The 15234-nt window shown below is 35.9% G+C and overlaps 1 protein-coding gene across 1 annotated transcript; it reads left to right on the forward strand.

Annotated features, from left to right (window-relative positions):
* Positions 1-227: 227 nt before the first annotated feature.
* LOC140330928 (cytosolic non-specific dipeptidase-like) lies at positions 228-11792 on the forward strand. The gene is made up of 12 exons (XM_072411520.1): positions 228-374; positions 1302-1412; positions 1872-2015; positions 2270-2432; positions 2912-2994; positions 3284-3481; positions 3926-4010; positions 4754-4918; positions 6072-6232; positions 8538-8679; positions 9521-9668; positions 11288-11792. Exons 1-12 carry the CDS (start codon positions 348-350, stop codon positions 11349-11351), a joined length of 1491 nt encoding a protein of 496 aa, XP_072267621.1. The 5' UTR covers positions 228-347; the 3' UTR covers positions 11352-11792.
* The last annotated feature ends 3442 nt before the right edge of the window (positions 11793-15234 follow it).

Genomic DNA, 15234 nt, shown 5'->3' on the forward strand with positions numbered 1-15234 from the left:
GTAACCAAATTTGCTATTCAGCAGAATTAGAGATACTTGGGATGTTAGTTCTGATGTTCAATATTTCTGATAGGTAAATCAGTACTGCAGAGTAGTTTAAAATGAAGAATACTACAGAGCAAAACAAACCAAAATTATCTTAAGAATACATAGGTGTTACAAACTTCATATTTACTTTGCATGTATCATTAACCAAGGCTTTAACTTTACTAAACACACTTCATTAGGGCTGCAAACAAAGGGCTGGGAGAGGACTGGCATGTAGGAGTGGCTATTCTCACCCCTTTATAACCTGGAGCAACTTTACCAACAGCCAGTGTGCAGGGGGCCACTAACAGTACACTGAGATGGGACCACCTTTCCACATTACCATGGTAAGCAATTTAAAAACTACTTTTGTGTTTTACTTACCTGTGCTAAGTATTGTAATAAATGTTTAAATGATGTAGTAGGTAGACTGTTGAAAACATTAGCCTACAGGTCACCTTAAACCTTTAAAAAGGATTTATAGGGCTGATCTCATACTGGTCTTAGGTTTGTTCGCATAGTTAGGCATGTTTAACAGTGCTGCTTTGTTCTACAAATATAAAGCTAAAATACAAAGTTTGCATCCTTACCTTTTTAACTTGTTCATTGTATGCTTACAAGCAAGGTATTGCTAACATAAGGAATACAGAATGTTTGCCTGAGGATAGGTGACTCAATTCCTGAGTATCAGGAATTATTTATGAATGCTTTGTAATTACAATTGTACCAGGGGCATTCATACCAGTTGTACAGGGCCCTCTTGGACCTAGTAGTCAATATATATGATTAATATGGGTTTAGGTTTCAACCACTTCCACTGTCACTTAATATATATAGGAGTGGTCCCCCTGTCAAAGGCTTTGGTTCAACTGCTGGTGACTACATCACTCTTCTGTCCTGTAGTCATAATTCAGTAAGATATGTTACTTCCTATAGTCAGATGACTAAAGGATTGTTCGTAACTGTACATTAGTTCCATGTTTTGATTGAAAAACACAACAAAAAGTTGTAGCTAGCTTATATATTATTAATTTGTTATTTTTGTATCATTTAATGTGATATTTTTTAAAAAATAAACCAAACTATTGACATTTTGGCCCCATACTAGTAGCCAGCTGAAGTCTAAGATGGTTTACCTTGAGATGGGGTATTGCTACATACTGACCAATTTTTTTCTAAAAACAGTAGCAGTTTACTGGCCAAGATGTTTCATCCAAACATTTTGTCACACTTGCTATGTTCCAATTTGTAATGTATTTTTTTTTCTCTTGCAGCTTTTCATACTATCTCTCTTGTCTTTGCTAAGTGATCCCGTTTTCCTTACTCCTATACAAAATGATGCCGTATTTCATTACATTAATGATCAACAGAATGAATATATTCAGGTAAACTCCGCATATCCACACATTGTGTATAAAAGTGCATCGCTTTCCAAATGATCTTCCTGTTATTTGTGATTATGTAAATGGTGTCTGATGTTAATTTGGGATTTCCAAAGAATGTTTTGTTTCTTGATTTTAATAATCTGTATCATTGTTTTCTTATATATTGGGCCTGATTTATTGGATCTGGTCCAGGATTGAAAACATTTGCTAACAAATAGCAAGTTACCATTAAGAAATCCATTCCAGGTTTACTGGATTGCTTAGGTTCAGTGATGAAAGTGTATCCGCTCCAGCCTTGTAGAGCTTTATTAAATCAGGCCCATTGTCGCTTTTAATCATAGGTCTAGATTCATGTTAATTTTTAAGCATCTGTTGTTTTACCATCCTCAAATAAAAATTATTTTTAAAAAGTGCATTCCGGACAGTACATAAAGACATTGTTTTCTTTTATTTATTTAGCGACTGAAGAACTGGGTGGCAATAGAAAGTGACTCCAGTGACCCTTCAAAGAGAGACCAAGTTAATCAAATGATGGAAATTACAAAGGATTACATTTTGAATATAGGTGGAGAAGTGGAGATGGCAAAAATTGGTGAACAAGAGGTAACATATCTCACAACACATTACAAGTACAAAACATTAAAAAGCAAATGTATACAAATAAATTATAGAATAAACCTACAGATATTTAAAGCAATTGGTATAAAAGGTCAAAAGCTGAGTGTGCTAACTTTTTGCTATATATGTAGTATACCTAACTATTACTTTAAAAACCCATATATTGTGCATTATACAAAAAAAATAAAAACTGTAATCAGATTCTGGTAATAGTTTGTTTTCAAATGTATTTGTTATAGTATTCCCCTGGTGTAAAACTCCCACTGCCACCAGTTATTCTTGCACAAATTGGAAATGATAAAGACAAGCCTACTGTGTGTTTCTATGGACATATGGATGTGCAACCTGCAAAGAAAGATGATGGCTGGAAAACAGAACCATATACTCTGCAAGAGACCAATGGTAAGTCCTCTCATCACTCATGTTATTATTAATAATAATAAACAGGAATTTTTATAGTGCCAACATATTACGCAGCGCTGTACATTAAATAGGGATTGCAAATGACAGAATAATACAGCCAGTGATACAGGAGGAGAGCACCCTGCCCCAAAGAGCTTACAAACTAGAATTTTTACTGAGGAACATTGTACCTAAATTACCGAAGAAAAGTCAGAACCATGTGAAATATTACATACTTTTGGAAAGTAAAATTAAATTATGGTTTAAACAGGTAGCTGGTAGCTTCTTTAGTTAACCTCTGCTTTAAAAAATGCTGCCTGGCTCCTGCTGATACCCTGACTTCAATACTGGCTTGGCTACTGACCTGACAAGCATGCAGATCAAGATCTCGGACTACATACCAATTCCAAGACATTGTATGTCCATTGTATTATTTATTTATACTTTTTATTTATAAATATATTCATGTTTTTTTTAAGGTAACCTGTTTGGCAGAGGCACTTCCGATGACAAAGGACAAGTTCTGGCATTGCTGCATGCTGTGGAATCTGTTAAGAAATTTGTATGTATATTTAGTATGTATACCAGATAATACTTCCACAATCTTCCTGTAATTTACTACCACAAATATGAACTAGCTAACACTTAATTATAAGACAGAAATTAAATTGAAAAAAGAAAGTATTTTAGCTTGACAAGATAGATAGTAAAGACCTTGTGGGGTGGGGGGAATCCCTATGCTGGGTTCTATGAGAATTAACACAGCAGCAAGTTAAATTACAGAAATGACTGGATGAATCTTTTAAACAATGTATGTGAACAGATAATTCAGTACTGCAATGTTGTTTCAGGGTCTACCAGTAAATGTGAAGCTTGTGATTGAGGGAATGGAAGAAGTCGGGTCCCAAGGTCTTGAAAAACTTGTTGAAGACAAAAAGGACACCTTTTTCTCCGATGTTGACTACATTGTGGTGACGGATACTCCCTGGCTTAGTACTAAACCAGGCATCACTTATGGAGCAAGAGGAAACTGCTACTTTATGCTAGAGGTATGGTATTCTAGATTTACTATTAAGTCATGAAAGCATTTAGGTTGATCAAAGTTGACACAATACTATTTGGATGCCATGTCATTATAATCATGTCACATCATTATATTGTCAGTTCACCCAAGCTTATTTTTTGGGGGAAAAAAATGATTGGCCAGAGAAGTTGGCCTGGGAGCATCAGCTGCTGTCATAGACAAAATCTGTCTTGATTTAAATAAAAATTGTTGGACCAAAAAATAACCAGCTCTTGCCCAGCGTCTCTGCATTCTCTCCCACCTCATAATTCTCTAGGCTTCACAATTTCATTTTTCAATAGTAAACTTTTTGTCCAAGTGACTATTTTGGGTACTAGGGCAGTGAACAAAACCTAGAGGAGATTTGCACTTTAAGTTTCATGCTGAACTCACTGCTAGAATATAACTTCTGTTGTCTTTTGTTGTACAGGTTGAAGGTGCAAAACGTGACCTACACTCTGGAGGCTTTGGAGGAACTGTTTATGAAGCAATGAGTGACCTAATTTATTTACTAGGTAATATTTAATATAGCTAATATGTTTACTTCACCATTCAATGCATATGTAACTATTCTGTTTCTATGATCATTAAACATTAAAGCCGACCTAAACTAAAATTTTATCTTACATAAACCCAATCCAGAAAATCTCCAGAGGGATGGAAGGATCTGTGAAAGTAGGGGTGTTCTTTTTGTTTTTTTTAGTTTTATTTAGATTATTTAGCAGCCTGATACTGGGACATCATGAGGTTGTAGAGCCAGGAAAATGAAAAACAAGTGAAAAAAATAGCCAGAGGATATTATTGCTGATAATAGTGCTGATCTGTTTTTCATTGTTCTTTTGAGATAGGAAAATAAAAACACAGGCTTAGAGGTATGACAGATGTCTCTTTAGAAACTTTATGTCAAACAAGCAATTTATTATCTGCTTTTTTTTTGATTTGTCACTAAAAATTTACTGACCGCTGACAATTAGATGTAACCTGTCATTGATAAACTCAAGTGTATAAAAAGACATCATCTCTTGAATGATTAGACAGAGAGAAGTGAAGCCTCCTAAGATTGTACTTTTCCTAGGCATAAACTTTGGTATTCTCAAAAATATTCTGTTTAACTGGGTAAAATAATCTTACCAACCCAGCCAAAATTGACAAAAAATGTTTAGCACAGAAATGTACATGATTAGTTTTAGGGAAAAAAATGGTGTTCTACAATGTACTGCTTACTCTGCAATCTAACCAAATCCATCAATTTTTGTAGGTCAGCTTGTGGATGTCAAAGGTAAAATCCTGATCCCAGGTGTTTATGATGATGTGGTACCACTTACAGAACAAGAAAAGGAATTATACAAAAATCTTGAATTTAGTCTTGATGATATGCAAGCTGATACAGGAGTAAAACAACTTCTGCATGACACAAAGGCAAGTGAGATTTACATATTTAAACTGCAAAAACGGTTCACAAGGTCAGCTTCTTAAAGTGTGCATTAGAAGTTGCATCAAAGTCAGATTTCTGGCTGATCATTATTATTCAGCCCTTTTCCACTCACTGCCCATTGTCCCTGGCCTGCTCCTTTTTATTTCCATGGAGGCCTACTAACACATGTGGGTGTTACCTTGCACGGTCTGCAGGAGGCAGGGTGCTGTGATGTTATCAGAGAGCTATGCATGGCACCCTGTAGGCCCCTCCCACCACTAAAGATCTTCATGATCTTATATTGAGGAAGATGAAAGCAAAAACCAAATTATGTTGTCAAGTCTAAAATATGGTATGCAATTAAATATGAAACATTTTATTTACAAATAGCATTAGCATGTTGATATAGGGGAAAAGGAGGAACCACTGTAGGCAAAACATTTGCAGAATAAATTTAAAAAAAAAATTTGGCTCCAGTGTGAGGCTTACTCAAGCATGGTGTCCATTTAAGGATGGTACCTTGGCCTTCCTATTAATTAAAGCTGAACTTAAGTATACGTAAATATGTTCTAAACACAACAGACATGTGCATTATTAGATTCTTGGTGTACTTGTGTGTTTCCTGTGCAGTAATTAAGCATTACCTTAAGCAAGACTGGTCACTGCTTCTCACTTTCATTGTGTCTGGTGACTGGTCTTGTATCTGCCCCCTCTACAGGGGGATTTCCTCCTTGTAGCTGCCAAGCATCCTCTTCTGTACTAGCTGTGGCAATTTTGTGTTAAGTCAAGCAGCACTCTGACTACTTGGAGGGGCACACACAGTGGTCCCTGGGTTGGCTAAACGCTCATTGGTAAGGTGATTGTACGTATTGTACCAAGGGATGCAAGTCCCAGTGGTGGGCCTTCATTATCAGAAGACGCCACTGCCAATAAGTTCCTTCTTTTTACCATTACATTTCTTTTATACCTGCTTATAAATAACAAATGATTGGTAGTTGGAAAATGTGTATAGTTTCTCCTTAACAGATATGCTGTATATACAAAGGTGCTTTAGCTTGTAATACATTGCACTGGAGTGGTATAGTTACTTACATTTAAAATTAAGGTTACATCAGTTTTGCTATTTCAATGTTCATTCTTTCGTGTATGCATTTGCAGGAAGAAATACTCATGCACAGATGGCGTTATCCTTCTTTATCAATTCATGGCATTGAAGGAGCTTTCTCTGGATCAGGAACAAAAACTGTAATTCCTGCAAAAGTTATAGCCAAATTCTCAATTCGTCAAGTTCCAAATATGAATCCATCTCTTATAGAAAAACAGGTAAGCAAAAAAATGGTATGAACCATAATATTCATAAAATGAAACATGTCATAGTACTTGCATTACTTAAATTTATGACTTTATTCAGTGTATCAACTAGGTTTAGATTCAGGTGAATTCTGAAAGCTGGTAGCTGAATTCCTTATTAAATGTAGCAGTATCAAATATAATGATATCATATGAATCATAAAATATGCTTTAACCACTTCACATTTCCAATACAGTACATTGCCTTCTGTGAGTCTGAACGGGCATAGTGCACAAGACTGCAGCAAGTGTCGGCATGAAAGCAAGCACAATCTTAGTTGAATGATCACAAAGATTTACATACATGGGATGATAGGAGTTACAGTTAAAGTGACCACACATAAACATTTTTTTTTTTTTTTAATTAAGATGTGTTCCCATTTAACTTCTTACGTTACAATAATTTACCCCTTCTGCCCTTAGTTGCTTTATTTTATTTATGTTTCTCAATATTTAACCAATGACATACATGTACAAGATATCAAATGGTCTAACATGTCACACGTTTTGGTAATTGTAGCTGAGAATATAATGAAAAAAATACATAGGCATTGGCTGTCTTTTAAAAATGTTGCAGTCTAGTTGACACCCTGACAATGGTCACCTTTACCTTTTTTCCAGTTTTAAATATATACCCAGTTATATAACTAGTTTGATTATACATAGTTGAGTTTGGTATAGTGGACTCCAGTTCTTTTTAGGGCAGATACAAATTGCTGACATGAGAAGATCAGCTGCTGCTGTAATAAAGCAGACCTATGCTCAGACAACATTATCTTTTAAACAATATGAGGCAATGGTGAAGGATACACCACTTACAGTATGCATTCTCTTATACCCAGGCCTACATTCTCATTCATAGTGTTTTCTGTTTAAAAACCCTGATAAATCCCTCAATGTAATCCAGTATTTAGAAGCAGTAGCCAGTACACCTACAATAATTTATTAGAGGGCTAGAGCAGCAAATTAAAGCTGCGTACACACTGCCAATTTTTGTCGTTGGAAAGGATCTTTCACGATCCTTTCCAACGACAAGGGACTGCACGATGCATGAACGGTGCTGTACATACAGCACCGTTCATGCTCTATGGAGAGGGGAGGGGGAGAGCGACGGAGCGGCACCCTGCTGCGCGCTCTCCCCTTCCCTTTCATTAGGATCGGCTGTCGTCCATCGTCCGTGGATCCGGCAGGTCGGTCGTCCGGACGATGGACGACACCGACTGTACACACGGCAGAGTTTCGCCCGATAATTGGCCGATGCCGATTATCGGGCGATAAAAATCTGACGTGTGTACGTAGCTTAAGCCTAAACACTGTCATATGTGCCTGCTTCTAATCATAATTATATGCCAAATGTAGATGTTTGCACTGATTTGCTGTCACATGAATCTTTACTCAACTGAAAGTAAGGTCTGTTTAAAGCAGAATTAAAACTTAAAAAGCTGCAAGCAGTCACTCCATTTACTGCACAGTAAAGCTGTATTGAAGAGGCATGCTATGTCAGTTCTGCGGTATAAAATAAATACGTACTTGTTTGAAATTTCTCCAGAATGTTTCCAAAATACATACAGATACTACATTATTACAGTGTCCTGTAGTGATATAATGATGGCAGAATAATGCACAGAGGAGGATCAGACATCAAACACTCTTGTGTTTGATGCAGAATCCAGCTTAGTGTTTGAAGATTCTGGAAACAGGTGACACACACCGTGGGATGGGTGAGGGTTTAACCCAATCTGGCAGGAAATATATATATATATTTTTTAATTCAAACTTTATTTTTACTTTAAATGTAGTCATTAGCTGGTGATTTTCTGGCTAGCTTTGAACACTAAAAAAGCAAATTAAGGTGGGCTGCAATTCATTGGAATCACTGAGATATAAACCCAACATTGTATGCAGTTAATTTATCACTACCAATAAAAAATAAAAAGCAGTGAACTGCAGCTACTGAGCATTGTAAACGCCTGGCTTTTTTTTTTTAAGACACAGATAAAGATAAAGATAAAAAAAACTGCCTGCTGGCTGAAAATGAGAGATGATGAGAATGATGATGAGAAATATTCCTAAGCAATATTTCATATTTTCATAAAACTTCTCACCCTGAAATGTTAGAGGTGATACCTCATTAGGTGAAAAGTCTGTGTGGGAAGATGGATTCTTGTGAAGCTGAATAGGTTCATTATCCAAGGCCCAGTATATGATAGCACCTTACATGAACTTTTATGTTTGTAGCAAATAAATAATGAAATGATTTCTTGTTTTATTTTTTTAGGTAACAGATTACTTGGAAAATAAATTCTCTGAACGAAACAGTCCAAATAAAATGAAAGTATCCATGGTTATTGGAGCCCAGCCTTGGATTGCAGATATGAATGGCCCTCTATATGTAGCTGCACGGAACGCAGTCACAAAAGGTACAAGAAATGAAAATAGAAAGTTTTAACCAGCAAGATATTTATTTTTGTATATGAGTGTACAGTACATACTTACTGGTACTTTGAATGCGGATTAAAATACCTAAAATACTCCAGCTTAGACATTTAACGTTTTAAATGTATTAGATGCACTAATAGGTTTACATAAAAAATTAAAAAGTTGCAATGAATACCCACCCCCATCTATTTTAAACAAAAGGACCTGTGTGGGTTTTGCACACTTTAAATTGGATTTATATGGGAATTAAATTTGAAATGCAAAACCAATTTAAATGATAATCAGCTGCAGGTAAGATGGAGGTGTCGATAGGTTTTGAGTATCTCAAACTGATGCCATTGGGGCAAGCCTAAAAGCAGTGATCCTTATTATAATCCACTTATAGAACCTCAAACATGCTCTTCCTGCAGAGACTAATAGATTGTACTTTACTGTCTCTATACTGTGTAAGAAGCAAAATGGTGGTATCCAATACGAATAGGTGGGGGACAGAACTTTTGTTCTTTAGACCTGAAAGAAGACCAGGAGAACCTCTGAGACCTGTATGAAATAAATTTCATTTCAGGAGTTAATATTGTTAAGTATGCTACTTTTGCATAAACTATGTGATACTACAAATAATAAGAATCGGTTCCCCAGTTTATTATAGTACATATAGTACATGTTTCAATATCTATTTGGTGCATAAAAGGTTGTAAGGCAGTCTATCTAAATTTGGTTAATCATATGAACACCATCAAAATTCTACGAACTAAATAGAATAATACTGTTTTTACAATTCTGTTTAATGTTGGTATTTTCCGATCTATTTCTGCCTTCTAGTGTTTAACACTGATGCAGACATGATCCGTGCTGGAGGAACTATTCCAATAGCCAAAAGGTTTGAGGAAATTTTAGGTAAACCAGTCATGTTACTTGGAATTGGTGGTTCAGATGATGCTCCCCATGGACAGAATGAGAAGATAAGCAAGTAAGTTGGTATATCTCTGGCTTGAGATAAGTCCTATATAAAATATAGTTTATAGAAAAAAGTAACTCAAAGCTGCAAACTAGACTAGGCGTGTGTGTATCAGCAATTACTAAAGCATTCCGTAGACAACAACCAGAGACATTGAGGATTAGGAGGGCAAGACAGAAGAAAGGGTTAAAAGTGCTAAAAGGGAACTTTATTTCCAGTTTGGGTAAATACTTTTACATAATTGATACATGGTTTAACAGCAATTAAGTCACATTATAATTTGTTTGCAGATTTCATTTTAAATATACCTAGGGATTTCACAGAATAGGGAGCACATCTTTTCTAATATATTTACCTTTTTAAACTAAAAGGTAATTTGGACATTAAATAGATAAAGGCATGATTTTAGGGGTTGGGAGTCTCAGGTAGGAAAAAAAAGTTAAGGAGAGAATGTAACATTATAAAATGTTTTCATCCAAGCACATGCCTGTACATACATACACCATTCCTGAAGGCCATACCATTAAAAGTTGCTGTGTTAGAAAGAAATTGTAGCCTAAAGTTTATTGGGGAATCGATCAGGAGCATCAATCTGCTAGTTCCTCCCTCTGATCTCACATTAATACTGAAAACAGTGAATCAGACGTGAATGTTCATTTTGCAAAGTGCTTTCCACATAGCTTAGTAAATAAGGTGGAAGTTCCAATTAATTTTGTAGCACATGACCATAGAGATTTGGAGTTATCACATAACCTAAGAAAAAAAGAAATAGAAAAAAGAATATAGAAGATAATTGCTAGAAATGTAAAATAGATTTCTTCTGTGTGTTGTACTCTATCAAACAAACACTTATGAATAAATGCCACCTCCCATTAATTCATTATTGTAGAAGAAAAAGAAGATACCAGGGACATACATACATACATATTTAAATCCATATACAAAAAAAGATAAGAAAGGACCTCAACACAAGGCAATAGTGCGTATGAAAAAACAAAACATCAATCATTTGGTAGTCTGAATTTCTCAACGCGCTTCACAGACCATAATGTCTGTCACTTCAGGAGTAAAACAGGGCATATCAGACTCAACAAAACAATTGACATGAATAAAATTCAAAGAAATACAAATCTCCCCATTCATATTTGACCAATAGCTGAGGACAGTACAGATACACCACACATGGAACAGTTGGGGAAAAGTTGGTCCAACCACAGCATCAGTGAAATATAATAATTAGTGCTTATTTATACAAGTTAAACACACTTCTTCTCAATTCAGCAATTGTGAAGCCTAATGGCAACCAAACAGTTAGCTGCATATATCATGTCTCCTCACAGATCCACAAACACTAAAGGAAATGTGAAATAGGTATAGTTATAATAACGAACTGAACATTGAGATCCCTACAAAAGATCACTAACATATTAAAGTAAACTTTCTTTTTAAATACATTTTTAAATTTTTTTTCAGATATTACCATTAACATATAAAATGTCCTGAAAGGTTATTACACTCAAGACAATATTCAAAAACGTGAAGTGACAAGAATATGACTGTTGTAGGTTGTTTTTAAGTAATAAATGTAATTGCAATTATATATATATTTTTTTTTTTATATTTCTTTTTAGGTACAACTACATTGAAGGAACAAAATTATATGCATCTTTCCTTCAAGAAATCCCACTTGTCTGAACATTTCCCGGGACCATGGCTAATGCTACAAGTTGCTGCAACCAGTTTTTCTATGATTTAAAATCATCTATACAGCATCAATATCATTAGATAGTTTTATGCATGTCTCCTTTTCATTTATTATCACAAGTTATTCAAAGCAGTCTAGTGAATATGTAACATATGGAATGTTCATACTCCATTCTGATTAGCTTTAACTTTTACAAATGTCAGTATTAAGCCATTTTTTCAGCTGTTATATATTCAAGGAAACCTTATAAATTGACAATATATCTGGATGGTTTTACAACTCATTTTGATACTTATGTCAAGCACTCATTATTTACTGCGCTTTGTGATATAAGGTATAAGTACAAAAGGAATGTAAATATGGATTATACATTACTAGTTACAATATCAGCATGGGACCATGTGTTCAAATAAATACATTTTGCAAATAAATGCTGAGATGAGATATTTCATTACATACAAACAATTACATAGCAACATTCTTTAACTATGTAGGTGCTGTACCATAGTCACAGGAATATATACATTAAATGTGAAAATGCTAACCATCAATAAATAGTTAATGTTTTATAGCCCTACTTCCTGGCTACATTTGCCCTTTCAGGGAAGACTCACTACAGAAGTACCACAAACGAGAATTCTAGGGCTCTGTTAATAAATAATTCCCCAATCAATTCATCTGAAATTGGCTGACAAACGGTTTAATCTCTTTACACTTCTCATTTCAGTTCTTTTTACAACATTCTTTATTTTTGTGTTTTCAAGAACAAACATACAACAAAAAGTATGGCAAAAAGGTATCTTCAATGGTTACATCAATAATTTACTGCAAAGGCAAAATATCCATCTGACTGGTGCACATGTTCTACAGTGTATCTCACATAGAAGAATAATAAATCATAAATAATAATATAAATCTGTGGGTCATATGACACAATCCGTTTTGAAAACATACATTACTGAAGTTTACAATAATCTCATAAGGTTTTTCCTATCCAGGATAGATCTATCACCCATAGTCAGGGGAATAAAGAAACACTTTCTACTACGTACTACGTGATTTCAAACTTCTCATCTCTATCATGGAGGCCTGCGGTAGGGTCTTCCATAAGCATCATTTTGTTAATAATTCGAAACCACTGTGCCATGGTTGGGCGGGCTGTTGACCTCCAGGCAACTCTCATTTTAGTTAACCACCTGGGCGTTACACTGAGGTCTAGATTTCTGTACCAAAAGTGATCCACTGTTTTTCATGAATTTTTTTTTTTAAATTGTAGACCTGTAACTTACAGAAATATGTCCGAACAGGGGTTCTAGTAGATAATATGAATATAAAAAATGTATTTACTTTTATTTTATTTTTTTTTAATTTTTTTGTATTGGATTGGATACTGGAGTTTGTATTCAATCCAATACAAAATGAGCGTTTGAATTTACCAGTTATGTACCGTATTTTTCGGACCATAAGACGCACTGGACCATAAGACGCACCAGTTTTTAGAGAAGGGAAATGAAGAAAAAAATATTCTGAAACAAATAGTGTCCTAAAATATTTTATGTGCATTAAAAACCAACAGCACAGTCATAAACACATGTAATCAACCCTGTAAAGTAAACAGCAGCATTTAGAACCATTATTAACATTATTTATATTTATTTATTATATTAAAATCATAAATTATAATATAATACATAAATATAAATAATAATTTAAAACAATAATGAAATAATAGACAACAATGTAATCTAAAAATAAAATCAAAATGTACGGTACTTTTATTTTTATGTTGTGTGGTGTTTTTGTACTGTAAAAACCATTTAAAAGCAGATTACATTGTAATCTGCCTTTAAATTTCCCTCCCTGACACACCCCCATATTTCACCAATCACATCACTGGAAGATGACTCATCCTCCGGAGTGATGTGAGGGGGGGGATTTCCCTGCGTGCTCACACAGACAGAGACAGATACGGAGGCTGGAAGCTGCTGGCATGTGTGGAGAGATACATAGCATAATGCAGGATTTCTGCATTATTCTATACTTCTCTCTGCAAGATGCCAGCAGCAAGCAGAGCTGCGGACACCTGGGTGAGTATTTCCTTTCAGTTGTAATCCGATTGTCATACTATGTATGACAATCGGATTGCAATATAACATTTGTTTACTTTGTGTTGTGTACGTGTGTTGTGTATGTGTGTGCTTTCCTGCTCCCAGCATGACTTTGTCAGCCAATCATGCTGAGAGTGGGAGGACGCAAGATACCAGAGTGACAGGAGTCACAGTCACTCTGGCCGCGCTGGACAGGAGAAAAGCCGGAGGGGGGGCTACACAGGGGGGACGGGACAGCGGCTGGGGAGGATACCGGAGAGACGGCCCGGGCACAGAGGCTACATTTGGACCATAAGACGCAGGGACTTTTTCCCCCCACTTCTGGGGGGAAAAAAGTGCGTCTTATGGTCCGAAAAATACGGTACTTTGTATTAATTTTATATTATTTTGTATTGGATTGGATACGCAAGTTTGTATCCAATCAAATACAAAATATAAATTTGAATTTCCAAGTTATTTACTTTTATTTTATTTTTTTTTATTTTTTGTATTGGATTGGATAGGGAGTTTGTATTCAATCCAATACAAAATGACAGTTTGAATTTACCAGTTATATACTTTGTAATTATTTGAATTATTTTGTATTGGATTGGATACAGGAGTTTGTATTGAATTAAAAAAAAAAGAGTTTCAATTTGAATTTCCCGCACACGCGCCGACGTCATCACGCACGCAGGGAGAAGCCGTCCGTTTTTTTTTTCTCCGCCGGACGGCTTCTCATTTCAGAGATCATCTGGCGCTGGAAGAAGGACGTGGACGATCAGCGGGACCAGGTAAGAAGCCGGCCGGCATCTTGTGTTCCGGCCCCAGTCCCGCTGGCACCCGACGAAGGCCCCCGACGCTGGAGAGGGAGATCGACGGACGACGATCGACGGAGGACGACGCTGGAACACGAACACGACGCTGGATGAGCACAGCGGGACCAGGTAAGTAAGGATGGGAAAAAACTCGGGGTTAACCATCCTAGCCATTTTTTTTGCCCGTACGAAGGTCGGGCTTAACGGCTAGGAGGTTAAATCCTGTTTTTTATTATTTATAATATTAATAATAATATTGAAAGTAATAATTATCACTCGTTCTGCCACCTAGTGGTCAAGTTCAAAACTGCATCACTATCATGCAATCTGTATAAGTGAAAATTTTGAACAAATCTAAATTGAATTGAAAGGGGAATCATTTATAAATAGAACCCCTAGAGTCTGGCCATCTAAGGATGGCTGCTTTTAACAGATGGCCCAGACTGGAGAGGATACACTTTTATTTGGTAAAGCTCGGTGATCCAGCAAACCTGCAATGGATTTCCTAAAGTCATTTGCTATTTGTTAGCAAATGTTTTCAATCCTGGACAAGATCCATTTCAGGTTTGTTGGATCACCCAGGTTCACCGATGAAAGTGTATCCTCTCCAGTCTTGGAGAGTTTTAATAAATCAGGCCCAATGTGTCTATGACAGGTCACTAATGACAAAGGACATACTGGGCAACTTAAGCAGGTTATGAAAAAAGGCACAAGATTACCCAAGGCAGTATGCAGCAACAAACTGCAGGAAATCAAACAGCACTTTCTTAATGTATGCATGGTTATATGAAGGTGCAACCTGTTGATTTCAAAACTTAGCACTTATGGCAAATTTGTGGCTTTGAGAGCCTCCATGCTACACTTATTTAATCCCATGTGGCTGCACCTGGTATATAACTTTTGATATAGAAGACTAAACACACCCGTACATCATCTACTATCTGCTAATGTCAATAGGCATCCATGTG

This window comes from Pyxicephalus adspersus, chromosome 5 (genome assembly GCF_032062135.1).
Source record: "Pyxicephalus adspersus chromosome 5, UCB_Pads_2.0, whole genome shotgun sequence".
Taxonomy (NCBI): Eukaryota; Metazoa; Chordata; class Amphibia; order Anura; family Pyxicephalidae; genus Pyxicephalus; species Pyxicephalus adspersus.

What these genes read in the sequence shown, in the direction of transcription:
- LOC140330928 (XM_072411520.1), top strand. Translation starts at nt 348, where the DNA reads ATGGGACCACCTTTCCACATTACCATG. An exon ending in CATCTCTTATAGAAAAACAG is followed by an intron (nt 6,233 to 8,537) that starts GTAAGCAAAAAA and finishes TTATTTTTTTAG; the next exon opens with GTAACAGATTACTTGGAAAA. An exon ending in CAGAATGAGAAGATAAGCAA is followed by an intron (nt 9,669 to 11,287) that starts GTAAGTTGGTAT and finishes ATTTCTTTTTAG; the next exon opens with GTACAACTACATTGAAGGAA.